Source organism: Rousettus aegyptiacus, unplaced genomic scaffold, assembly GCF_014176215.1.
Source record: "Rousettus aegyptiacus isolate mRouAeg1 unplaced genomic scaffold, mRouAeg1.p scaffold_m13_p_6, whole genome shotgun sequence".
Lineage (NCBI taxonomy): Eukaryota > Metazoa > Chordata > Mammalia > Chiroptera > Pteropodidae > Rousettus > Rousettus aegyptiacus.
This window is the reverse complement of record NW_023416309.1, coordinates 18926994-18954838: the sequence shown is the minus strand read 5'-3', so window position 1 is coordinate 18954838 and position 27845 is coordinate 18926994. Positions and strand designations below refer to the sequence as shown.

General features: G+C 32.6%; 1 protein-coding gene across 3 annotated transcripts in view; it reads right to left on the bottom strand.

The window, feature by feature from the left end:
• Positions 1-27845, bottom strand: part of CTNNA3 (catenin alpha 3) — a 1366626-nt gene that overhangs the window by 431319 nt on the left and 907462 nt on the right. For all 3 annotated transcript variants that reach the window (XM_036222548.1, XM_036222546.1, XM_036222547.1), the window contains exon 11: positions 21065-21221. In XM_036222548.1, the coding sequence (XP_036078441.1) occupies positions 21065-21221 (157 nt within the window). The remainder of the gene's footprint in view (positions 1-21064; positions 21222-27845) is intronic.

Here is a 27845-nt window from a genome sequence, read left to right as displayed (position 1 = left end):
AAATTCTGAATTTACACAGCTTGAGTGCAACGTCTTCTCCTCCATTTATTATTGTACATTTTTGAGCAAATTATTATGTTGGACTAAGTTTCTTCAAATTAAATTTATAGAAAATAAGAATGCTTCTTTGAATTCCTGAGAGAATTCAATATCATAATTTAGATAGCTAGCAAAGCATCTAACACAAATGAAGCTCCCAAGAAAATTTGATTAGTACTTTTAGTGTGTGTGCATATATATAAATCCTTGGCTATCAATCACAGCTCTTCTTTCCATAAGATCATGGGCCAAAAAAAAAAAAAAAAAAAAATCCTCTTCTGGCAATCTTCCATTTAACTAAGGTTTATTTGTTGTTCTTATTTCCCACACCTCTATTCAGCTATGAGAGGTAAAAAAAAAAAAAAAAAAAAAAAAAAAAAAAAAAAAAAAAGATGTAACCTACAGGATACTGTAGTAACCCTGAAGTTCATAGGATCTTTTTATACCTGTAGTTCAGGAACAGACTAATTTGCCTTAAATTTATATTAACATCAATGACTGTTTCTTACCTTCCATACACCCTTATAAATCTTTCTTTAAGGAAAAACCTGATGGAATTAATAAAAATTGATTTCCATTTCCAAGAACTGGACTAACAAACAAACAAACAAACAAAAACAAACAAAAAACATAAAATAAGGTCTATTAAAAAATCACACTAAAATATTGAAGATTATCTAAACTCTTTGTTTTCCTGTAATACCGCTCTTCTTTCTTATTTCACTCAATTAAATGGTAAGAAAAGAGGAAAATGAGAACCACCTCTCAAAAGAGCTTAATTTTCTCTGTAGTCACTACAAGTACATCAGTTAGTCCTTTATAGTTGGCACCCTTGAAAAGCAAGTTAAAAAAAAAATCAGGTTGTTATGGAACTTGAGTTCATGGAACTTAAAAAAGAAGTCTGATCCAAAAGATTGTAGTCATAGTTAGAAAGGAAAAGCCTAGAATGCTATGAAAAATTTTCATTTATTTCGTCTCCTCTAAAAGCAAACCACATTGCTGTACTCTCTTCAAAACAATTCAAACAAAGTACAAGTACTCCAAATTTTCTTCCAAAAAGTAATTTCATTTTACATTTTTTTAAAAGTTGAAAGTAGGTAAAGAGAATAAATACATGAGTTTCAGAAAAGATGAGCTTTTTAATTTATATATTAAAATTAATATCTTTTAGGATATAAAAAAGGAAGAGTGAGTATCTCAAAACACACCTGGAGGTAGGTCACTCTCAACTTCTGAGAAACAAAATGATTATGCACAGAATATGAACTAGACAAAGATATGCAATAAGAAAATGTGGAATTGGTTGAACAAAGGCCATCATCAGCAAGCAGAAAAACTGAATGAACCCTGGGTGATGGTGACTGCAATGAGATTAACTGCAATCTTCTGTCTTCAGTTTAACAACAAAACTAACATTCACTGGTGTGTTTAAGTTTAGAAAACAAATACTGAAGCAAAGTACAGATTCTGTTAAGAAACACCTAAAAACAACTATTGGCCAAAACTCTTTAAGAAGCCTGGTGACTATTTAAAAATTCCTCATTAAAATCTCCAGGAAAAATACCAGAAATTAGCAAGATAAATGGCATAAATCAACATCATCCAGCAAAACGGTTCAGTTCTGTAGGTTATCATTGCCACCAACAGTCATAGTCAAAATATGTGCAGTGTAAGCGACTCTTCTCATATTCTTGACACAAAATTGTTTTAATAAATCTCCCTCTAAATTCTACCACTCCTCCAAATACTTATTAAATAAGTATTTATTAGCAAGTTGTCACAAAATTATTCATATAACTCTTCTATAAGCTGATGAAGTCACAAATATCTATCTTTTTAAGTAACTGGACCATATCTTGCATCTTGTATGATTAATTACTTGAAATAACAATAATATTCTGAAGGACTGATTCCATTACCTTTATAGTAAGCACAAAGAACCCAGAAATCACTGTATATGTTTGGATACAAGATTATTAAGGGAGCAAGCCTGGGTCAGCATCCATAAGGGTCCAGGCTACAGGTATCATGAATAAGCAAGGGTTCTCTTCACAATATTCTAGCTAACACACATATCTTAAATGCCACTTATTTCACCAATGAAAGCCCATTTCTCAAATCTATTCTACTAAGTTATAATCCATGAATTTCATCAATGAAAACTCATTTCCAATATTCATTTTGCTAATTGTTAAAGCCTTTGATGTTGATCAAAGATAATAACAGAATGGCCTTAGTAGGTCCTCTGGAGTGAGTTTCCTGATTAGAATGCAGTTGTGAATTCTTGATTAAACAAATGAGTGTTCCTACAGTGTAACATAAACCACGCAGACTTACATCACAGTGTTTAAAGTGAAGTATTGCAAATTAAGTTGTAGATATCATAATAATAAAAATATAAAAATATCTAATAAATTACCATGTATGAGTAACTGGCACATGGAAAGAGGTTGTATAAGTTATCATAGGGACTAAAGATTTTTTTTTTTTTTTAACTAGCTATACAAAGTGAAAAGGAGAAAGTGAAAAGCCCAGGGTGAAGTAGGGGGAAAAACAGAGTTAAAAAGATCTAATAAATAGCTAAAATATTTTATACATGAGTAAATGACCTGCAAAAGTAATTTCTTTAGGTATGTCAAGGGAGGAGAGAGGCTAGAGACTAATGGAGGTGGGCATGTTCAAAGGAGGAGAGGAGAGAGATCTAGCTCATTTTGATTTATACGAGAAAAATGAATTTTATCTTTAGAGCAAATGAGATATAGGTATTGCATAAAAGAGTGTTACGGTAACAGGATGTTCTAGATTGTATTGACAAACGAAGACAGATCACTCATCAGAAGTGACTGGTGCCTAATCAAGAGTTTGAAAATTCCAGAGGTCAGACTGTCGAAGTTTTGCTCCAAAGCTATTAACCTCTTATCTTTATAATAATCAGTGAGACAGCAAAGGCAATTATCAACTCATCTCTTGTCCATAAATGGTTCATTGGAGGGTTTTGGTTATTTTTTTCAAAATATTCATTGGATGAAAATATGTTAAGAATTAATTGTAGGACAAATACTGAAGTATCCCATTGATTCTGAAAATAGACGTAGTAGAAGATTCAAGAATGACCAACTCAAGGAGTTATAAAAATTATAAAGAGAAAGAAAATAAAGCTATAAAGAGTTAAAAATAATTACACATGCTATTTCTTCTTAATACTCTGTAACTTTATACACATGCTAAAATGACACTTTTGACATGGAGTCTTTCCCCTTTTACTATTTCATAATAATTTATGTACACTTATAAAAATTAAGGAGAATTTTGTTGTACTGCGGTTCATTAACACATATGATTGGATACTTTAGGAAGTAACCAGAGTCTCTGAACCATTAAATTCTTCATTAGTGACTGGCAATTACAGGATTCTGGGGCAAAAATTATAAAAATCAGACATAGGTCATCATCACCTATGGGTCCGGCTAGGAAGGAAAAATTTAGCCAAAGGTCTTTTATTTATTGATAAATACACACAACATTCTGTGGGCGTTCAAAATGCTCATTTTCATTTCTTGAGTAAACAGCCTTGGTGAGAGTATTTGATTGTCAGCATAGAATAAAACAAATTTATTTGATAGCTATATCAAGTGAGAATTAGCAAATAGATAAAACCTGTTGTGTCCCATGTTGATATGGATAAATAAACATATTCTGGTCTATTTTTTTGTGCCTCGCTCCGTGAAGTCTGTTTCCTGACTTTGGAGACAATTATAACTTCTGAAACCTTTATCATTTAACATCTTAATTTGACATATTTTATAATATTTTAGGAATTTCTGCTATTTCCTCTACTAGAATATGTTATACAGTTCTTACTCATATCATTTTGCACACAGAAAGTACATCATATGTGTTTAATATCTATTTCAAGTTTATAACACACAAGTTTAGAAAATATGATGGCAATCATATACATGTATGTACATAATGAAATCAACATATAAGCTTATTTTTCTATGATCTTATATATGCTAAAAATATAAACCTAAAGAAGAACTTATGTAAATTCATAAACTATAGATTACTGATTTGTTATTGAAAAAATGAGATTTTTAGAATATATTTTTAGTATCATTAGGGCAATTCTCAAATGTCAGTTCTCTCACATAAATTAAATTTCTATGCCTATTTGAACTCAGGCAGCATGGCCAGGGAAAATAAAATTTAAGCAAAATAGCACTTCCTAGTGGAAGTATGTGGTAGTTCCCATGTTTTCTTTTCCTGAAAACATATGTATAGTTCCCATGTTCTCTTTCCCTTGTCTCTTTGCATGAGGAAGCCTGTATGAAGACTGGCCCCATCGGTATGTGTCTCTGAGTGAGTATCACATGCACACACCCCTTGCCGGCTTGCAACAAACAATGAACACATGATATGGTAAGAAACAAGCCTTTCCATTTTAGGCTGCTATCATGGTTCATTATTTGCTACCAATACATAACCTAGCTTTTCCTGCCTGATAGAATTCTCCAAATATTATAATGCTGATATTTTGAAATTTCTCCAAGGCCTCAAGCAAAGGGCTATAGGTAACATAAAAAGGAGTGATTAAAGAGATATTGCAGGACCTTGGACATCTAGATACTTCAACCACTTTTAGCTATTTTATATAGATCCTTCTGCTGCTTTCCATTTTTCCCCCAACACACACACACACACACACACACACACACACACACACACACACACACACACAAACTGTACACCACTATTGCCAAGAATAATCCTTTAATTTCTATTTTAGACAGAATACTAAATTTCACACCATAGTTTTGCCTGATAATAGCTTCATGCTTTTTTCCACACATATTTGATAAGACCCTACTCATGCAAAGTTGGATCGCAGGGCTTTGTGGGGGAAATAAGTAAATGGTTGCAATTCCTATTCTCCAGAACTATAGGTTCTACTGTAAAAGTTTATAAGACTTTGTTAAAATTTTCTCTAGGGTAGGAGAAGCCAGTTAACTTCTCTTTAACATATTTATTTATTCTCAGGAGAACACATGGGATTAAGTTTAATAACCGTTTAATTATTAAAATTAATCTGCTCTGAAAAAAAGCTACGTATTTCCCCATGGGAAATAAATGTCATCTTTGCTCTCCTCCTTAGTCTTTTTTATTTAGGAACACTTTTTGCTTGCTCTCTTCATAAATAGACATCCTTAATTGGATTTTAGGGCAAAACTTGTCATTTTGTATCCCCAAAGAGGCAAAAAGAGTTACAACAGGATTTCGAATGGCAGCCTAATTTTGTTACAAGTAGAGTAATTAACAAGGTTAGAAAAAGTTCTCTCCTTTATAAGACTGATGCCTGTGTGAACCACAAAGGCCTACGGATAACCCTCAGTCTTCCGTCCCTAGCTACCGCATGAGCAGCTCTGAGACTGACAGACAACTGAAAATTCCCTTCTTCAGGCAAAGGGCTGAAAACAGTATAAATGTTATCTAAATAATGTATGGTATAAGAACTATAGAAAATAAAAGGCATATGAAACATTTCAATTAAAAAATCCAAGTATGGTATCATCACAAAGAAAGAGATTCTTAATTTCACTACTTCTATATAAAAGATGAGCACGAAAAATTGCAAGGTAGTGTGTAATAAGTACCGCGAGTAGCCACAATGTTATTCTCTTTATGCTGAATGCCCTTTTTCTTCTTCCCTAGTTTAGTCTTTTGAGTGACTTCCAGCCATCAAGGCCCACTTCAAATTCTACTTTCGCTCTCGCTCTCTCTCTCTCTCTCTCTCTCTCTTTCTTTTTTTTCTTTTTCTTTTTTGGAAATGTTCCCTAATCAATCCACCAGGAGTCATTCCTATCCTCTCTCTCTGGTCATATTGGCCTCAGTACAACATAGTTAGCCTTTAATGGTTCACCAGTTGTTTTACATGTATTAGCCTCCTCTCCCCAAACACAAATTGATTTGTTAATTAGCACTGGCTATGAAACTGCAAACCCTTTTTTTCTACCTTTTTCAATGTTTCCCACAAGGAAATTATGACTGTACTAAATATCTTATAAATCCCTGTACACTATCCATTTCTGCATAATTCCTTCCATCTCTTAATCTAGTAACCCATCCAAAGAATCTACACTTAATGGAGGAAGCTTGGTTCACAGTGAATTCACCATCTCCTTTGTTGTATATAATTATATGTTGGTTAGATTTCTATTCTGGAATTTTGTTGAAATTCAACAATTGATGATAATAATCACCTATGTTTTTCTCATTTTTGAAAACTGGAAATGCATTTCCCTTCTTCAGTTCTCTAGCACTATTGTTATTCCCTATGGTTCTGTGAAAATTACTAAAGTAGTCCTACATCAACATCTGCCAGTTTCCTCAGAATTCTGGGATGTGATTTGTCTAGCCTAGAGGCTTCATGCAATTTAAAGTAGCCAGGTACTTTTATTATACCACCAATTGGGCTTTGAACCTCTTAATCATGTTTGTTATATTCCATCTAGTTTAAAGATCATTTTCATTGATAGAGAAGGCAGAAGCAAAACAGGAGTTGAATGGTTACATGGTCCCCCCCACCCCCCACCCCGCACTCTCATCTGAATTCTCACTATCTGGGTGGGCTAAGCAACTGGGCTTATCCATTCCTTGTTCTTTGACATGGAAAGGGGGTTTTATAACTTGTATGAAAAAGGAATTGAAAACTACTGTGAACATACCAAATTGTACTAAAAAGTACACACTGTCTTTAGGGAAGTATCATGAGAATATTACTAATTGCTAGATCAAATTTTAAAGACTAAAGAGACAAGAATGAAGAAAAAAGACAAATTAGTCATCTGGAACAATTAAAAGATCAATGGCAACATAATTATAAAACAGAAAGCTAATATTTTAACCAAAGCATGTTTCCTCCTTCAATTAATAATAATTTAGTATGCTGCTCTATATAAAATAGCTTTATAATGTCAGTATCACTTGTTTTGCAAAACTACAGTGAAAGACAGACCAAAGAGATGGATGGTTTGCAACAAAGGCAATGAAATGGCAAGAGTCTTTAATGGTCTTTAACTTCAGATTAAAAGACACATGCAGACTGAAAGTAACGAGATATAAAAAGATATATCATGAAAATTGAAATTAAAAATGACCTGGGGGAGCAATACTAATTCTAGCCAAAACAGACTTTAAAACAAAGGCTATAACAAGAGACAAAGAAGGATCCAGTAATCCCACTTCTGGGTATTTATTCGAAGAAACCTAAAACACTACTTTAAAGGGAGATGCACATCCATATGTTCATTGTAGCATTATTTACAATACCCAAGGTATGGAGGTAACTTGGGTGTCCATCAATGGATGAATAAATAAAGAAGTTGTGGTACATATATACAATGGAATATTACTCAGTCATAAAAATAAATAAATGAATAAATAATATCTTACTACTTGCAACAACATGAATAGACATAGTGGGTATTGTGCTGAGTGAGAAAAGTCAGACAGAGAAAGATAAAGAAAAATAATTAGGAAGTACAAATTTGTAGTTCCAGAATAGTCATGTGGATGTAATACATAGCATAAGGAATATAGTGAATAATATTGTAATAACTATTTATGGTGTCAGATGGGTATTAGATTTATGGACTAATCACTTCATAAGTTATATAAATGTTCAATTACTATGTTGTACATCTGAAACTAATATAATCTTGTTTCAACTGTAATTGAAAAATTTTAAAAATTATTTAAAAAATCTATGCCCGTGCCTATAGCTTTTTGTTCTGAGGGTCAGTTCCCAAATTTATGTGATTCAATGGTATTTTAAATTCTTCCTGTAATTAAGTGTCACTAAGTAAAAAAAAAAATGTAGATTTGTGATATTTTATAACCTGTGGTGAGTGCAATCTCTGTTTAGCTGCCTAACACATTATTCTTAGCCCTGTTTGTTAAATAATATTTCTAACAACAAAATCTTCTCAGTTTTAATTAATTTTACTTAAAAAGCACAAGAGAAAAATTAGTAACCTACACAAAGTATTCTTTTATATTTTTAGAGAGGAAAATGACAAACTTTCCATGGAATCACAATAAATATGTACTTCCTTATAACATCTTACATATATCACCAGCTGATAAACTGAATTTTTACTTCTTAAAACTATGACAATTAAAACCACTCAGCCAGGTGACATTAAAAATGTGGCAAAAGTACAGGATTTTTATTTTCTTCGCTGATATTTTTCCAAAGGCACATTAAGGCTTTCTCCTCTACTGCCACTACAATCATTTAGGTTTCTGACATAAAATGTTTGAAAGACATATAAATCCCACATTTCATACCATTATTAGCAAAAAAAAAATTAAGTTCAGTGACCTATGATCAAAATAAAAGGTATTAGATTTTGTATTAGGAAATAAAGGTTTTGGCATATAAAACTTTAGCATATAAAATTTTATCTTTTACCTTGGCGAAGGGTGTAGAGTGATTGTTTAGTACAATTATACAGCTAGGCAAAGCTTGATTTGGAAATACTTTATCAAGAAAAACACTTTACACAGTTATGCTTGATTTTTGAAGTTACCTAGAATAGTTATGCTACTACATATACATTCTGGCTTCATCCTAAATCCTGTAAAGGCTCTAAAATGTAAACAGAGTAAATTCTGCCCTTTATCACTTAGAGATTACTCCTATGGAAATCCAACAAGAGTTTATTAAATACAACAGATTTAATTAAACAAATGTTTATTAGGTATCTGCAGTATACCAAATACTGTAAGGCACTACAATAAAGTAAAAACCTTAAAATCTGCGCACATTCACAGTTCTGGAGTGCTTCTCTTTCTTTGATTTCCTTTTTTACAAATCTGATGTTTTGAGTGGTTTTCTTTTTTTCACATTTAAATTATTCTCTAGGATCTCAGTAACTTCTGGTGAGAGGAAAGAGTCTCATTTTACCACCCCAATCATATTTAGTCTGACTCAAATAGACATTTATTTTGCTTTATTATGATTATACAAAATTATCCAGTTGTGTCTGCATGGACAGCCAAGGAGTTATAGAGAAAGGGACCTGAGCATTTGTGAATTATTGGACTCAAAAGCTGAATAATTAAAAAAATCTAAAGTTAAGCTTAAGAGGAAGGTATATCTATCACCCTAATGCAATAAAATTCCAAATGAAAAAATTCGATTATTGCCTAAACATAAACTCCATATTTTGACATTTAAAAAAATAGGTAGACACTAATTTGAGAAGGAAAATAATTTTTAATAGGGAAAAGTAGGCTGACCTAACTAGAGGGTACTTAAAAGTAAAATCGTTATTATTTGTTGTCTTAGAATTTAAGCAATCCAGAAATTCTCTGAAACAGATTTCTCTATATTAAAAGTGATTATACTAACCAAATTCATTAAAGGTAAAGCAACAAATTAAGAAATATCTATGCAACTTTTAGAATTCTTAGAATAAATGGTTATACATGTACTAATAATAGCATTTCTTAAAAATAAAATCAAAAGCATGTACCAAGGTAACACATAAACACAGAGATGCACACACACACTATGAAACAGCTATTACTACCCTATAAATATTGACGCAGAAAAATTATAAATTCCTTTATTTAAATAGTGGCAGTAAAAATATATATCATGTTTTTAAAAAAATATTATAATTAATACAGTCACCACACATTTTTTTTTTTTGCCTATTATGATAGATAGAAGCTAATAAAACCATAATTGAGGTATAATTTTGGAATGTTTCCATAATTTAAATGTTTTTATAATATCTTAAATTATTTAGATTGCAATCATGGCACCCACTTGTGCTTGCATCCCCAAAGAAAAGTCTCAGTAGGTTCTTCTCTCTCTGGCAGCTGCTTTAAATTTAGTGAGTGGGTATCCCTTAGTTATGGTCCAGGTGTTTTCAAACTATTGCCTTTGTGCTGGATGTTAGGACAAGTGAGTCTGTGTGTGAGCCATTTAAGAATGGATTCTCCATTTCCTATAGTTCTATGGTTCTCTTGAACTTAATCCCTGCTGGTTTTTAAAACCAGACATTTCAGGGGGTCTTGTCTTTCCAGTGCTAGATGCAAGGGTTGGAGTATCCAATGTTGGGGATAATTTTTTCCTTTCTTGAAAGAGTCCTATATTTTTATTTTTATTTTTTTATCACTCCTGGGTGTTGGTCACCCTTCCTGAGATGGGATTCCAGGCAAGCCTGTATCTCTGCCTCTCCTACCCACCTCCATATGTCTCTTTTACCTTTGTTGCAGAGGTACTGAATATCTAGCTCTCAGGGCCTTTCAAAGTAAGATTCTATATATAGTTCTAAATGTGTTCTATCCATGGAAAGAATTAAGTTCAGAGTCTTGCTCCACTGCCATGTTGAACCTGACCTGCCTCAAATGATCATTTAACAGATATCACACTTGTATTATGAAAACCTGAAATCTCAAAGCAACCGATTCCCTACAAATAAATCTGTAATATAAAGAGGCACTCATAAAATTATCTATAAATGGATGTAAACTGTTTATTTTTAAATCCCTGCTGATCATATATTTTAAAATCATTATGGAGAACCAGACTGAACTTTGATTATTGTGTCTTTTATTATTATGGAGATAAAATTAGAGTGACCAGTGACCATGGATTATGCTTGGGATCGTCTTTGAATTAAATCTTTTAAGGCCTTACAATGAGCTACTAAATGCCAATATAAAGAAGTGTTTGCAAATTCAAAAAAGTAAAACCTGATGTGGTTTCAAATATGAGCTATCACACAATTCTTTTACTAGTGGAAAGATAGCCTTGGTGTCTTTCCTAACATAAACTATTTTACCACATTGTAATCGGCATCTGAGGGCTTGTTTCCTCATTAAACCATAGATACTTTGTGAATATATCCAATGCCTCTTATTCACCATTGTATCTCCAGGGTAATTAGAATTTGTCGGCAGACACAATAAATTGTAAACAATTAATACCAAAGTGTTCATTGTGCACTTACTTTAAGAACACTAATTTCTTCTTTATTTGCTATCAAGATTGCTATAAAGATGGTAACACAGAATATCATTTAAATCTTGTGGCCATGCCCCTGTGAAAAACTTTTCAGCTTTAGGCTTGAGTTTTTATATACACAATGTGAGAAGATTCTACTGCCTGAGTGAGGCAGGCTCTGATTATTTTGATGCCTTAGATCTCCTAATCCAATAGAAGCAAAATGTCTGTCACGCAGATTTGCTCATCAGGAGGCAACGGCTTTCATCAAAATCCTTAGTAAAGAGAAAATTGTAAAACCTAGGAAAGGTTACACAAGGGACTTTAATTACACATGTAATAACAAGTATGACAAAAGCTTCATGGTAAAATTAAATTGTTTTATTCTATACACTAGTGTTCTATGGATGCTTGAAATAGTTCACAATAAAAAAACATATTTTTTAAAACTAGCCATTCTTTCTCCACCCTCATCTAAAAAACAAGAGTAAAAAATGGCATAAAGGTTCACAAAATATTATTTCATCAGACTCTGATCCCAGGTGATAAAGGTTTAGGTATTTTTCACCTTCATAAAACATAAGATTCACAATTAAGTTCAAGAATACTGGATAATCACCATTATCTGGTAAATTTTAGGTGCTAATAGAGTTATCCCGAGATCACTCTGTTACCCCAGGCACGCAATCAACCACACTGTTGGTTGCACCTTGAGATTTACTTCTCCTATTCACTATAACTCTTTAATTATAAAAGTTTAAGAGAAGCAGAAATTATAACATAATACAATATAGAAAATAATCTACTTAAGTAATCATGAATGCTGTTTTTCATTAAATTTTGTCCTAATATTTTTAAAGAATAAAGCATTACAAATAAAATTTGAGTGTCATTTGTACTCCTCAGTCCCATCCAACTTCCTCCCTCTTCAGGGCTAATCACTCTTATGTATTTGTTACATATGACATTTATGGTATCCTACTGTTTGTACTGCTCCAAAACTTTCTAAGATACTCAACATTACTTTTAAAAATCTGTCCTATTAACATATGAAACAAATTTATTTGTTTTAACTATTATATTGGTTATTTATTCATTCTCCTATTGATGGGTGCTTACATTATTTCCATATTTCACTATTTTAAAAAATCATAATAAATATACTTATTCAGACTTCTTTATGAATATGTGCTCGTTTCTTCAATATATATAGAATATTTGTGGCAAAATAATCTAGATACCATACATTGCTATTTTGTTTTTCAAAGAGATTATAACAATTTACATTCTCCAAAACAGCATGTAAAATTTATCATTTTACTACATTTTATCTAATATTTGGCATAATCATAATTATTTAATATCTTGATATCTAATACCTTTACACCAGATTTTTAAAGATAATTCTTCAGTTCTTTTGGTGAACTATAATGTATTAACTATTGGGATAAGTTTAATGAAGGTAGCTTCTTTAAAGAAATTTATCTTTCTCATACCTAGTTTAAATTTCAACGATGTCCTGCCAATGATATGAATAATGGTTATCTTTTACTGAGCTACTTCATATGTCCTAGATACTGTTCAAAGCATTTTAAATATATCATTTTATTTAATTCTTTCTATCATGTAATAATGGCTCTAAGAGTGCAGGGAGTTTTGTCTGTTCTAGTTTTGTCTGTTCCACTGACTGTTCTAGCACCAGGATTTAAAACAGTTTGTCATCTACTAGGTGCTCAGCAAATTATTCATTAAATAAATGAATAAATGTATCTTAGTTCTTTCAGGCTGATATAACAAAATGACCCAGGCTGAGTAGCGTACAAACAACTGAAATTTATTTTTCACTGTTTTGGAGGCTGGGAAGTCCAAGATCAAGGCACCAGCACTGTTGCATTAATGACGGCCTTCTTCCTGCGTTTTTACTACGCCTTCTTACTGTGTCCTTATATATTAGAAGGCACTGGGGACCTTTGAAGGGTCTCTTTTATAAGAACACTAATACCATTCATGAGGACTCCCCCTTCATGACCTAAGCACCTTTCCAAAGGCCCCACTTTCTAATACTTTCACATTAGACATTAGGATTTCAAAATATGAATAGAGGGAGGGCACTTAGACTATAACAAAATGATATAATTATTAACATTTTAGAATAGGGCATTTAGTGAGTCAATGGTTAATTTATTTCCCAAAGATGACAGAACTGGTAGGAAATAGCAGAATTTTGAATCTTTAGCATTCTTACCCTCTAAACAGACTCTTCTCTTTATGTGTTTCCCATATATTCTAGAGATAGAATTCATTGTCTTGATGTGTTATCTATGAGTTACTTATAAAATTTTAATAAGAATGACATGTGCTTTTGTGCGAATATAATCCTTAGCTGCATTTTCCCAAATATACATAAATCGTTCACAGTACAATCTCTGGAGCCACTTTGTAAGCAGAGATTTCTATTGTTGAAATTTCCCAGGATGCTCTCAAAGTCCCTAAGTCTATGCCTACATAAACTTGAAAGCTCAGATACATGACTTCATACTTTCAGATCGTGCATCTGTACCCACACAAGGAACAAGTGGCATAATTCTTTCTAGGTCCAGAGGAGGACCTTTGAAGAGCAGTGGGTAGGGACCTGCTTGTCCTGTCTAAAAACCTTCCTCTCTAGCTAAAGTCTTTGGACTTTCAGAATTCTCAGAAGCATGTTTTGGACTCATTAGTAGATGGGAGACTATTGTATGGCAAGGAGAAACTTTCTAATCCCTCATCTAATCAATAAACTGTCCCACAGGATTCACCATATTAAGGATTTTTATTCATACTAATTACATTGATTAAATGCATATGCTTAAAGGTGAGACACTGACCAGCGATAATTAAATACGAAAATATGGGACTCTCTTTTATTCTTTGTTTTTGTCAGAAGTTTCTCTCATGACTATGGCAAATAATATGGTTATTAATACTGTACATACACTCACTGAGATAATTTAAAATATTTTTTATTAAAGGTCTCTTCTATGATTCACAGCCTTTGTAAGTATATAACTAGTGCATCTACAAAATTTAGAAAGTATTTATTATCTTTTTATACAAGACTAAACTATAAGCTGTTAGTGCTGTTTATCAGTAAGATTATTGACAATTACCCAAGTTTTATCTTAGAGTTCTAGCAAAAATTCTCAAAAGCCAAAAAAATCTCTAATTATGGCTCTTCTCAAGACCTAATTCATAATATTCAAACAATAGTCCTGTAGTGTACCTATTGTTCATTCAAATGAAAGCGTCTTGAATGAACTTGCCTGTTAGTACATGAAATGTTGAGTGATAAATTCCAGTTCACATGCCCAAACTATTCTTCAGTCATGTAAGTACAGGCAGTAATTCAAAACATAATTACCAATAGAACAACAATAGATTGCTTTAGGGGAGCCTATTCAATCATTTTTGAATGCATACTTTCTCCCTGTCTTTCCATGACTTATGCAAAGCTGTGTGTATAATTTCTCTGCAATCTCCACAATGATCATTGAGCCATATACCACCACATTAAAATGTAAATGTAATTACAGAGGACCCAGGGGGGGAAAAAAAACACCTTATAACCATAACAATGCTCTCTCTTGATTTTAGCCAATGGCACAGAAGATCCGGGCTGCCAGTCATCACTAGAACACCTTGATGAATAGCTGCTTTTCTTGGTAAATGGATACCTGGATTATTCAAACTAAGCTGGGTTTCAGTCATTAAACTGGCTCTCACTTCATTTTTCTGTTGTTATATCTTGGGTGTGCCAGTCTTATGTTTTGATGTTATATCTTGGGTGTGCCAGTCTTATGTTTTGATATTTTTGAGGTAGGGTGAAGAAAGTGAGGGAAGACCTGCTTTATATTGGGTTTATTTTATTTTCACTTCCAAGAGCAATTAAATCATTATTTAGCACTACACTACCTACTTCTATAGAAATGTTTTTCAGGATCTGGAGTTAGTATTCTGAAAATTGATGTGGTCTATGACACTGTTATGTAAAATTTTAGGTGATTTACATTTTTCTACAAATGTTCAAAGGTTTATATAATGGTGCCTGTCAACTTTTTGAGCTCAGTACCCATCTAGATTTAGGTTTCTGTTCCTGTAATACTGGACAACTTGCTGTCCTTCAAACACCAAATGTACTTTCACATGCTTTTATATTTCTAGGATGCCATTCCAATTTCTTCAATATTCAATTTACCAATTCAATTGAATTACTATCTTTTTAAAAATGCTTCCCTTGATACAGTGACCCTCCAGGGCTATTTAAGGAATAGCATTTTGTTTATGTGAGTACTATAATTCAGTACCTTAGCTTGTGAGTTCTTTGAGAGCAAACATTGTGCTTTTTTCTTCTTTACATCATCTTCCATTTCCAAGCATATTGCTTGCACATAGTTGATATTCGATACACTTATAAAAATTCACTTTTGCAGAATATGGTCTCAAATCTCGATTTTAAGAATGTATTTATATTGAAACACTTTATGTCTTGGTGCCCATAAGCAATTAAAATGTTAAGTAGGTATGAAGAGACATGTAAGTGAATGTATGATGACAGATAATCAGTTATAATTATATCACATAATTCTACCTATACATAAGTACGTACTTACTTGGTCATCTTTATTTCCCAACAGCTATTCCATAAACATTTTACTGGGATTGAACAGTGCATAGTTTGTGTATAATTAATTTAAAAATTTGACATTATTAATATTATTATGTGTTTATTCAATATTATTACAAAAAATTACAATTTTATTTTCATTTTTATTTTCTAGTTTCTTTTCTTTCTTTTCTTTTCTTTTCTTTTCTTTTTTTGTCAAATGATTGAGGTATAACTGTTTAGAAGCCAAAGACTATGTTCACCACAATGTCATGAACACAGAGGGCTGTGTTAGTATGTTTTTGATGGCAGGGTTATCTTTGTGTCACTAAGTCAAGGTCACAGAATATTGAAATAATTATGATTAAAGTTATTTGTCATAATATAAAGATGTAAAAAAATATTTATTACATGGGTAAATACATTTAATGCAAGCATAATACATAACCTCTCCCCCCATATTAGTCTTGCAAATATTTACTAAGAGCCCTAAAAAAACGGCTCTTAGAAAGCAGGTTCAGTTTGAAAGAAAGATTATATGGCAACTCAAGTAAGATATAATAGTTTGAAGTAGAGTGAGAGCAGTAGAGATAGAGAAAAGTGGACATGATAAAGAGAAATTTAGGATATGGAATAAAGGAGATCTGAAAACATCTTTCAATAATTTGATTCACTGAGAATCAATATAACAATATAATGTCATCTTTAAAATAAAAATACCTTTTACAATAAGGGAACATCAATTCTAATTCTAATCAATAAATGGTCAGTCAATCTCTCTTTTAGAAAATTTCAAACCATGTCAGTGGCTTTCTCCATTCCTCATGTGATCCCCTCTCCTGAGTAATTTCTATTAACACAGCTCTCTTGCAACTTGTCTCTTCCACTAACTTTTATTCATTATTCAATCTTTAATAACATTCACAGAGTTTCATACTTAAATTTATGCAATAAATATTTAATAAATGAAGAGACAAATGAATGCAAAATAGGTTATATTTTCACCAACCCTCACATTTAATCAGTTTTTAGTAATTGTCCAATAGATCCTTGAATCAATGGTCCAAGTCATTCCTTCTTCTATTTAAATTTACTTCTAAATTTGGTTCCTTGAGATTATTGCTCTCTATGAGTCAGATAATGCAATGGTTCAAAAACCTGATGCATATGTTATTATATTATGTTTTCCAGATTTGCATCTTAAACAGAGATCTTAAATGCCTTTATAGTCTTACATGAATAACTAATACTGGGGATTTCAGGCACCATGGAAGGCTGAAAAGACAGAGCTCAAATCTCATCACATCCTCTTTTTATATAAAAAGTAGACCTTGATTTGTTCAAAGACACTTCAGACCAATGACTCTGACAGGTGTTTTGTTATATGTATTTTTAGAGAGTGATGAAAAGCATAGTGAATGATGTTGGAACAAGCCTTGTAGTCAGTGATAGGACAAAAAGTTTAGAGACCTACTTTTAGAAAATTTTTTCTAATTCATTGTGACATAACACTGACATGGATAACATTACGCATACAAAAAGCCTCTTTTGGACAAATAAATGTCAGAGAACTTAAGCAAACATCTCTTTTGTTTGGAGAAGTAGGTTTTAGTTCACTATTTCATTTTATTTTACACATAAAATTTAAAAATATATAATTAGGTGAGTTGGCTATAGTCCTTATGATTTTCAAAAAGTAACTAATTGCATATATTTAAAGTTTTCTATATACAGCAGGAAACAAAAGTACCCCAAAATAGCTTCTGAAAATTGTATTTTAATTTATGTATTATGAGAAATTTTGTGATTATATTATCATACAATTTTAAAATAAACAATGACATTTCCATATTCGAAATTGCAATAGAGAAATAAAAGATATTTGGTATGAAAGATACTCTTATTTCAAGAGTTACTAATCAATATTAGATAATCTAACCTCAGTGAAACTTGTTTATAAGGCAAACATTTTATTAATGTGATTTCTATCTTTGCTAATGACAATAAAATAATAGTTTAAAGTCTAAAAATACTTTTTCACTAATTTTAGGCTTTAATTTTTGTTTGTATTTTAATGTGGAGAACTGGTGTTCTGAGAATCCATAAATTTTCTCAACTGACTCAGGAAAAAGTGGGAATCTTTTTGTGACCACTCTTTTTTATCTTATCATAAAAAAAAAAATTGAATATTGCTATTGACTACTGGGAAAATAAAAGGCCAAGAAGTAGATGAAATGTTTATAAAAAATTTGAAAACATAATATTCTCTAGGTAATTTATAATTCAGATACTCTATAAAATAACTTGTCAGTTGTTCTACTTGGCAACAGTAGAACCAGAAGTCTGAGAATATAAACAACATAGTCTACAATATCATTATAAAGTAATACCAGAGAAGTCATTCACTGCCGATCACATTTGCAACTTATTCTAAAAAAAAAAAAAATCTACCCTGTCCAAAAACCATCAAATTGTCACGGCCCCATAACAGCAATTTGAACCATGATTAGTCATCTGAAAAAAAGTAAACCCATCCATGGTTGACCAGTGATCTTGAACTTCGGACTTTTAGCCTGGCGCTAAAAAGATGTATGAGGCAAGCTAGATTCTTTTTCATGACTAGAAAGATTCTAAAAGATGATGCCATTATCTATGGGAACAGATGTTGTAAATGTATGATGTAACAAGAAACATCACTGGAGCTCATGCTAAACAAATACAAGGTAAGTTTTTGAAGACACAGAAACCTGGGAAAGTAGTGGATGCCACTCAGTGTTTAGAGCAAACATATTTTGTTCTCTAGTCAATAGCCATTCCCTCTTCTTTTCCTTCAGATAAATACTCCGTTTTTGTTTATACAGTAACTAGTCAGAAACATTAAATTATAACTGGTCTAAGCATAGTGGTCTGCTAGGATCTATTTATAGCAGCTTACAAGAACTGTTTTATGCCTTTTTCCCCAGTTTGAGTTCAATGGCATCACATTGGTAGCTTGAAACCTGCCAATGTGGGAGTATTTATGCTACAGAAAGCAGTAAGTGTTACAAATTAGGACTACCATTCACCCTGGTCCCTAGTCCATTGTTAACCATTTATCAACACTTTAAGTCCATCAAGGAAATCATATTTCCTTTTGCCAGTGATTGATCCAGGAGTAGGTATAGGACCAAGTTCTGACCCATGACAAGTATTAGAAAGTCTCATGGAAGACCTCTGGGAAAGATTTCTTCCTTTAAAGCTCAAGCTAATAAGCCATCTTGCCTTCCTGCATTAGGTGGTATTGTGTAATGTTTTGAGATGTAATGCTTTGAGATGCAACCATGAGGGAAGATCAATAGAATCCAGAGATATTTATGTAGGTCATTAATAACCTTAAATGACTACCAACTAGAGCATCCAAAGGGCAGGAAAATAGAAACAGTCCACCCTAGTATAGAAAATAATAGAGTTCATTGTCTGTAGACAATTTAAAAATCATTATGAAATATTAAAATATTAATCCACTTTTGATTACTACCCTATATTCTAGATAATTATAAACAATGCTAGTGATCAGATATTCCTCCTCACATACCTAGACTACTCCTATCCATGTTCTCTGATATGCTGTGATTAGTAAGTCTAGAACCAACTATCTTAAACATCTACTTACATGAGATAATTAAAGGTTTCTATTCTTTAAGAAGCTTTCATATGAATTTTCTGTTATGTGCAAGCAAAATATTCTGAAGTACTAAAGTTGTTAACAGAAAGTAGCAGACTCAGAAGGTTTCTAGGTCGGGTTAATCTAGTACTCAAAGGAAAAACCATAGTTCCTGCTCTGAAGACCCATGGACTTCCTTAAATATCAGGCCTGCTCAGAGCAAAGTATTCGAGACCTGGACATTTATGGTTTCTGTTCTTATGCATCAAAGAGACTCTCCTTATTATGCCAACAATAAACCTTAATAAAGTGCTTTTATATTAAGCATTATGAGAAGGCTTTTTTGCATCATAATCAAAAGAACTAACTAAAAAAAACAGAACCTAGCACTGAACGACTGTTATAAGCGACTATCCCAATATAAGATATTGATTAGATTCACATTGCGAAATCTATACTAAGATGACAGTGAATAGACAAAAAGATACATGATTATAATAGTTAAAATTACAATTTATCTAAACACTAACAAAAGGAAAACAGATGAATCATTTTTTGAAGATTATGTAATGATGTGAGAAAATTCAGCCAAATATTTTGTGTAAAAAGGCAGTTTATATATGTTATATATACACATATAAATTATTTGTCCTTTTATACATATTTGGCAAAATTTATATTTAGGCATGTATATAAAATTTATATATTATATATCATGACTCAATTACTTGAAAATATAAATCTATAGATAAATGTTGGATCAAATAAATTAGTCTACAGACATAAAACAATTTTAAAATAACTAGCACACTTTTTTCCTTAATAAAGCATGAAAATATACTAAGGAACTATTGTTTAGGATGAAAATGTACACCTATATAAACTAATGAATTCAAGTTAGACAAAAGTACATCAGGAAACTTTAAAAAGATAAAATTATATTAGAAATTCATGAGAATTTACACTTTATAACAAAGGATATTATTACATTCCAAGAAAAAGCTCTCTCGGAAAAAAGAAAAAATATGTAATTTAAGGAGAAGCTTAATTTTTATGAGAATAAAAAAGATTAAAAAGTATTTAGCTCTGCGCTGTTACAACAGTATAATCAAAACCTGAGTTATATATCTGAAGATATGACTTTATGAGAGTAATTTCCCAGTCCAGTGGGATGCCATTCTAATCTGTGATGAGAGAAAATCATCTAGGCTTCACATGGAATCTCAAGCTTCTCTGTTACTGATATAGTTAGATGTTTAGATTTTTTTATTTGAATTTTTAGACACCACTATTCAAATACATCTACTGGTAGCTGAAGTACACATTATATCTTAAGTCGACAGTTTTCCTATTAGTACACATATTTTCTTCTGAGAGAAGAAAAATTTGGTTGAAAAAGAAGTGCAGGAAAATGAAAAGATGTAAGTGTATTAAAGAAGGGAAAAATGATTTATTTGAAAAGCCAGGAAATGCCTAAGATTTCCAGCTACTATTTTCAATTGTGCTTTGCCCAGGAATAGGAGTTTCTTTTAGAGAGATAATGTAAATTGTTAAGATGTAACACTTATAAATCATGAGGCTTATTACCCTAGAATAGATTATATGAACCAGTGCTTTGCAACAAATGTCTTGTTATATTGCATAAAATTAATTATATTCAGTATTATTGTGTTTCAGAAAATTTACTAGAGCAAATATATAAACTAAAAGATCAAAAACATACCAGATACAGCAAGGAAGTCATCAATACTTGTAATGTCATCTACAGCTTCTGTGAGGACGTGGATATGATTCTCCCATGTGTGCTTGTACATTTCCATGGTTTTTTTGACCACTTGACTTTTGGGTCTTGCAGCCAAAGCAAGTGCAGCATTAATAATCTGTAAAGATGTAGAATGTTCACATAGTGATTTCTTTGGGAATAGTTACCATTGTCCAGGTGACAGTTCCTCTTAAAAAAAAATAAAATTAGATACATTCATCTTCAACAACAGGAAAAATGGTAGAATATCCTCACGTGTAACTCCCTTTTTGCTTTTGGTAATAATTTTATTTTGTTTTTTTGAAAAGATTGTAACTAACTTTAGAACTATATATTGAGTACCAATGTAGTAAGAACTACGAGAGATTCAAAGATAATTGGTGTCTGCCTTTAAGGAGCTTGTGTATTACTCAACAGAATAGGCAACGTATAACCATGACTCAGTTTAGAATGCAATATATGCCATAAGCACGGATAATGGTTAATAGGCTTCCGAGAGAAGAGAGATCACCTTCAGCAGAAGTTTAAGGAATAAGAGTTTTTACTTCCTTGAGGATTTGTAAAATTTTACCAGTAGATATTCATTTTTTATTAATTCATTCATTTATTCATTCAATATTTCTATATATTTTGAGTGTCTTATATGTATCAAGTACTACTACTGTTTTTAGGAATACGGTAATGAACAAAACAGGCAAAAATCATTGCCTTCATGGAGCTTGTATTCCAATTGGGGAGACAGTGAAATATTAAGTTAAATAAGTAAAATATATGGTCTGTTAGATTGTTATAAGAACTAAGCAGAAAAAAAACAAGAGTAGAGAAGAGGGATTAGGAGTGGAGTGGTTATGAAGGTAGGAAATTGGAAATTTTAGCAAAATTAAAGTGGACATTTAAGTAAAATCACTGGTGGGAAAGATCTTTGGGACAAAGTGACAATATTCAATAGGTTAGAAAATTGGAGAAATGTGTGAGAACAGTAAGCAGTCTCACCTAGAGTCGGGGTATGTAAAAGGGACAAGCAGGAGTCCTTGACTGTCCTGCACAAGACTGTGGCCTTATTTGGAAGGCAATGGGGAGTTGTTTTGACTTTTTGAGCAATTTGTTCAAAATTATACTTTAGAAAAATTAATTTAGCATAGGAAACTACTGCAATAGGTCACTGATTCAACGATGGAGGCAATGAAAAGGCTTTGGTGAGACTTTCAGTTGACTAAAGATAGATAAGGATAGGTCAGTTATTGCCCAAAATATCACGCAGGTGTTAACAAATTAATGGAAAATGATATTTAAGGACATGCAAATAGATCCACAAAAGTGCAGTAACAGTAGATTACAAAACATTATGGGCTTCATAGGTGTCATTTCTAACATGCCAGAAATAAAAGTTAGATGCATACCCGCAACAATTAACATTAGTTCTCTTGAAGTGGAGGAATTTCCAGTGCTTTTTATTTTGTATGTAATTGAATTTTTCAGATTTTCTATAGTGAATAGGTTTTAGTTGTATACTCAGAATAAATGAAACTATTTTTCAAAGCAAGATGATTGCTAAGACTTTTCCAGAAGTAACGGAGAAAGGATTGTAGTATTGATAGAAAAGGAGAGGTAGGAAAGTTAGGGTTATAGAGACAGACATGTGTGATTCTTTTGAAGGAAAGCATTGATGAGGGGGTATTAGATTTCCCATCACAGATGTTGACTTTGAAATGGCTCTTGGCTTCTCCAACATGTTGCATAGTGGATAATAAGAGAACAGTAATTAGAGTTCCTAAAAAAAGTAGTTATCATTCATTTGCTCATTCATTTGTTCATGCACTGAAACAAAATTTTAGTATGTAGCAGCAATGGATCAAATTCTGCACCACATTCTGATATCACAGCCTATAATATAGCAGGGGATCAAAACCCTGCAACTGCAACATACCAGTGATTTTAACAAGTTAGACTGTATCAGGATCACCACCTAGAGGGATGTAAAAACGTAGATGCCTGAGCCACACCCTGGAGTTTCTGATTCAGTTGATGCCCTGGGGCCTGAGAATTTGCCTTTTTAACAAGTTCTTAGTGGGGCTTTCACTCTGAGAATCCCTAAAATTTATAATAAATGTGATAACACAAGGGCTATTGTAAAGGGAAGCACAAGATGCCCTATAAAAATAGGAGAGATATCCAGCTCCATAAGGAAAAATGCCCAAAAGTACTAAAATCTGAAAAATATGCAGAAATTTGTACAAGGTGGTACCCTTTTGGAGAGAGGCAGTAACACATGCAATACCATGGAAGTGAGATAAAGCCTAAACCCACACCTGGGAAATACTCAGCAGAGAAGAGAGAGTTATAGAGTTGGAAGAAAATCAAAGGAGACAATGGGAAGAGAGAGGAGAAAAACACCTTTGGCAAGTACCCACAAAGTAGGAGTGATAGAGATGAGAAAATAAATCATCAAGGAGGTAGAAAACTAAGGTATTAAGAGTCAAGATGAGAAAAAAATTTTTCTAAAGGTCAAATGTAGGAGAATTAAAAATGGCTTTCGAATTTGGAAAACAGGAGTCACTAGTATAACAGAATGTTGGACACAGGACTCAGAATTCACCAACATAACATGGAAACAATAAAAAGAACCTTTTCCTACTAAGTAGCCTAGAGGCTACACCTTACTTAAATGACTTCCAACAAATTATTAAAGGTAGAGGAGGGGAAAATTTGTGGCTTGAAAATATGTTGATATTCTCTTCTTTATTTCTTTTTTATGAAAGAAAAACACATTAAATTTTCAGAAAACACACACATTACTTTTAGAAATAACTACTGTACAGTATTTGTTGACTTCAGTTTTAGAGTTTTATTAACCTATTAACTTACAATGTATGTTTGTGTATATTGCAAGGCTCTGGTCTCTGGTGTTTCATTGTTCCTGCAATTGGACAACTGTGTACACATGTGGTTGTGCTGAAATTATGACTTCACAGAGAGGTATACTTTTAAAAGAGTATTGGTGCAGAGCCCTCAGTGGGAATATGGAATCATGAATATAAGACAAGCTACATTTGTAAAGAACATTTTCAGTTCTGCTGCTGATCCAATTTATCTGAGTCAACACTGCACACTATGAGAAAACTTTATCCTACTTGACTCTCCTGATATTAAGCTTAAATCTAAAAGCAGACAAAATTCAGAAGATATGATAGCTCTCTTTTAGGCAGAAAAAAATCTTCATCCCAATGTCACACTCTTAGCCTTTAGCTATACATCTAGAGGAAAAAATAAATAAAAATAAGACCATTCTTAAATCCTCTTCATGCTAACTAAACATAACTAAAATGTTGCTTTCTGAGGCATTTTTCTTTAGATTATAATTGAGATATTAACATATGTGAATCATCCTTGACCTTGTGAATCACCAAATCAGTCATCATACTTTTGAACTTCAAGACCTTATTATATCTTAACAGGACTATGTTAATAGCCTTCTAAATAGTTACCTATTTCCAGTCCTTATCAACTCCAAGTCATTCTTCTTACCACAGAACATTTCTTTTTCAAATGAAGAAGTAGTGTCCATCCTTTGTTGACAACTTTTGATAGAATCTCAGTTGACTAAAGTAAAATCAAAATTTATTTTCACTAATTCACAGACTAAAAACATCCACAAGTCAGCTCTTACCTACAATTTACTCTGCCGTATAACCTCCCTCATTTTTATCCTATGTTCCAGCCATACTATCTTCAGCTCCATTTCCTGATCATGTCATGTATATTGACTTTGCTTTCACAACTGAATCTGCCTTAATGCCCTTGCTCCAGTCCTTTCCTGGCTCTGGTTCATCCAAGGAAACACTTCTTATCTCTAACAAACCTGTTGAAATGTTACTGCATACTGTGAAAACTGTCCTATGCTCTATAACCAGGAAACTGAATTATCTTCTATGTTTAAAAGTACTTTGTCCTCATAACTATATACTAGTTATCCCACTGCATGATTGTTTATACATATCTGTTTCATATGAACCTCTTCATAGGAGGATCTTTGTCTTATTCATCTTTGCTTCCTGGTCTACTAAGCATGTTTATCATAGTTACTGCTATATTCATAAGAGTCCATAAACTACAGTATTCTACTCATAGTCCACCCTGAGAAGATACCCACAGGGAGCTAAGTTTGGTATCATTTTCTCTCTTTTCAACACCGTTTAGGCCATAGGCTGGCACCCCACTAAAGGATAGACAATCTGTGGGTTGGCCAAAGATTGGTTACATCATGAGCATGATGTAAAAGGTGGAGCTGTCCAAATTTCTCCTAAAATTTTCAACTAGAACTTATAGAGAAACAATTAGCAATGGAAATGAAAGCTGAAAATATAAGTAGAGAGAAGCTAGCTAGTAAAATCGGAATGAGAGGGGGCTGGTAGAGTTAAGACCATGTAAGAACAAGAACATAACAAAGTTGAGCAGGGTTATAGAAGAAGAACAGGGAGCCCCAGGGACCTGCTGAGGCTTCTTGTCAGCTCCTTTATTTTTCTATATGGCTTTTGTCATTTCAACGACATTTCCTGCTTGTGTTCACTGATAAAGGCTCTGCTTGATGCTTATTTTCCTCCTGACTGAACTTCATTTCTCTTTCCTCACAGAGGCCTCTTTAAACCATCTCCTGTTAGACTTTGTGCATGGGGTTATCTGGGACTCTTGGAAAAAGTCAGCTTAGTCTCATCAGGCCCCATTCTACCTTCTTTAGGCTTCCTACCCTTCCTACTGTGTGCTCAAAATTAGCCAGATAATATTTTGTAATACTTTGTCTTTGTCAACATGTGGCCAAAGCCTCAGCATGCCATCAGCTATGTTCCCTCCATTTTTTGATATTAAATTACATAGAGTATTTTTTATTATATCTTGTTCTCATTTGTTGTGGGAAACTTTCATACATCTGTCAGAATCTTTAAGATTTTCAGACTGTCTCAAGGTTTTCTTTGTTTCCCTCCAGGCATAAAAAGTTCATATTTCAGTGCCCCTCACTTATACAGGGACCATATAAAATCCCAAATGGTCCAAGAAATGTGTTCATATGGTCGGTCATTTGTTCAAGTAAATTTGCCATACATATTTTGGGATCCAACTAAGGGAAGCTGAGTTGTGTATACATTCAACTTAGTTTATCTGGCTAATTTTGAAAGGTTTACAGTCACTTCCATATATGCCTTTTGCTACCTTCATACTAGTGGTGCTGACATGATATTGTGATAGAACTTGTATCTCTCCTAATTGTGTGCTCACTTTTTCCTCAAACCTTCCTACACAGACTATGTGAAACAGAGACTGAATCATCTTCCTAGTTTCTTTATAGGAAGTGATATTACAAAATAAGTTGTTGTTATTGAAGACGTGATCAATAGTGTGCTACAAAAAAAAAGTAAAGAAGAAAAGAAGAATAAAAGGAAGTAAGAAGAAAGAGTAAAAGGATAAGAAAGAGAAGAAAAGCAAAGAAAGAAAAAGTTCTCATGGATATATGTCTGGCAGATAATACTACAAATGGATCATTTGTCTATATTTTGTAATACTTTGTATTTGTCAACATTTTAAAATTAGTAACTAGTTATTTATTTTTGCATTCTAAATAAATACTCACTTTCTCTTAAAAAAAAAAAAAAAGTCCTCTAAACTGTATAAACTTTAAGCCCCACACAGCCTGATATGCCACAGCCAAACCATGTATTTTTGTAAAAAGCTACTTATTGTCTGAAATGATAAAAAGAACACAGATTCCACTGCTATATTTCATCTGAACTCTGTCTTGATAACAAGGTGTTGATTTTGTTTCCTTAGAGAAAAAAGCACTATCATAAAGACTTTTAAAAAATGTAACAACATTTAATCCTTTGTGGAGAAAAGTTCATCCTTCCCTCCCCATCCCCTATCTTTTAGTGTATCAATTTTTTTTTTAACTTCCAAATTATTTCTAAAATTTTGTTGCTAATAGCAAAGTAGTGTAGTAATCATAAGACTAACATTATTAAGAACTCACAATATTCAGGCATGGTTACTAAGTACTCAATTTGCATTAATGTTTAATCCAATGAGGATGGCCCTATTCTCATTTTACTGGTGAGAAAATGAAGGCACAAAGAGATTGAATAATTTGTGCAAAATTGTAGAAGGAACTCTAGATTGGAAGCCAAGGGGCTAAGTTTGAATTTTACTTTGCTTCAAACTAATTTTATGGCCACAGAAGAGTCATATTAACTCCCCCAAAACTCATTTCAGGTATGTGTGCCCTAGAGTAGAGGTGGGGTAGGGGCAATGTTTGACTTAGCTAATCTCTCGAGTTCCTTCAGATTTGACCATACAGATTTTTAAAATTGTTATTAAATTTATTGGTGTGACATTAGTTAAGATTATGTAAGTTTCAAGTGTATAATTCTATAATATATCATCTGTATGTTGTATTGTGTGCTCATCACCCAAAGTTTAGTCTCTTTTTTTCACCATATATTTGACCTCCTTTGCCCTTCAACTCCCCCTCCCAACCCCCCTTCCTCTCTTGGTATTCACCATACTGTCATCTATACCAAACTAAAAAGCTTCTGCATAACAAAAGAAAGCATAACAAAACAAAAAGGCAACCAACCGAATGAGGAAAGATATTTGCAATCGACATCTCTGATAAGGGGCTAATATCCAAAATATATAAAGAACTCATACAACTCAACAATAACAAAAAACAAACAATCCAATTAAAAATGAATAG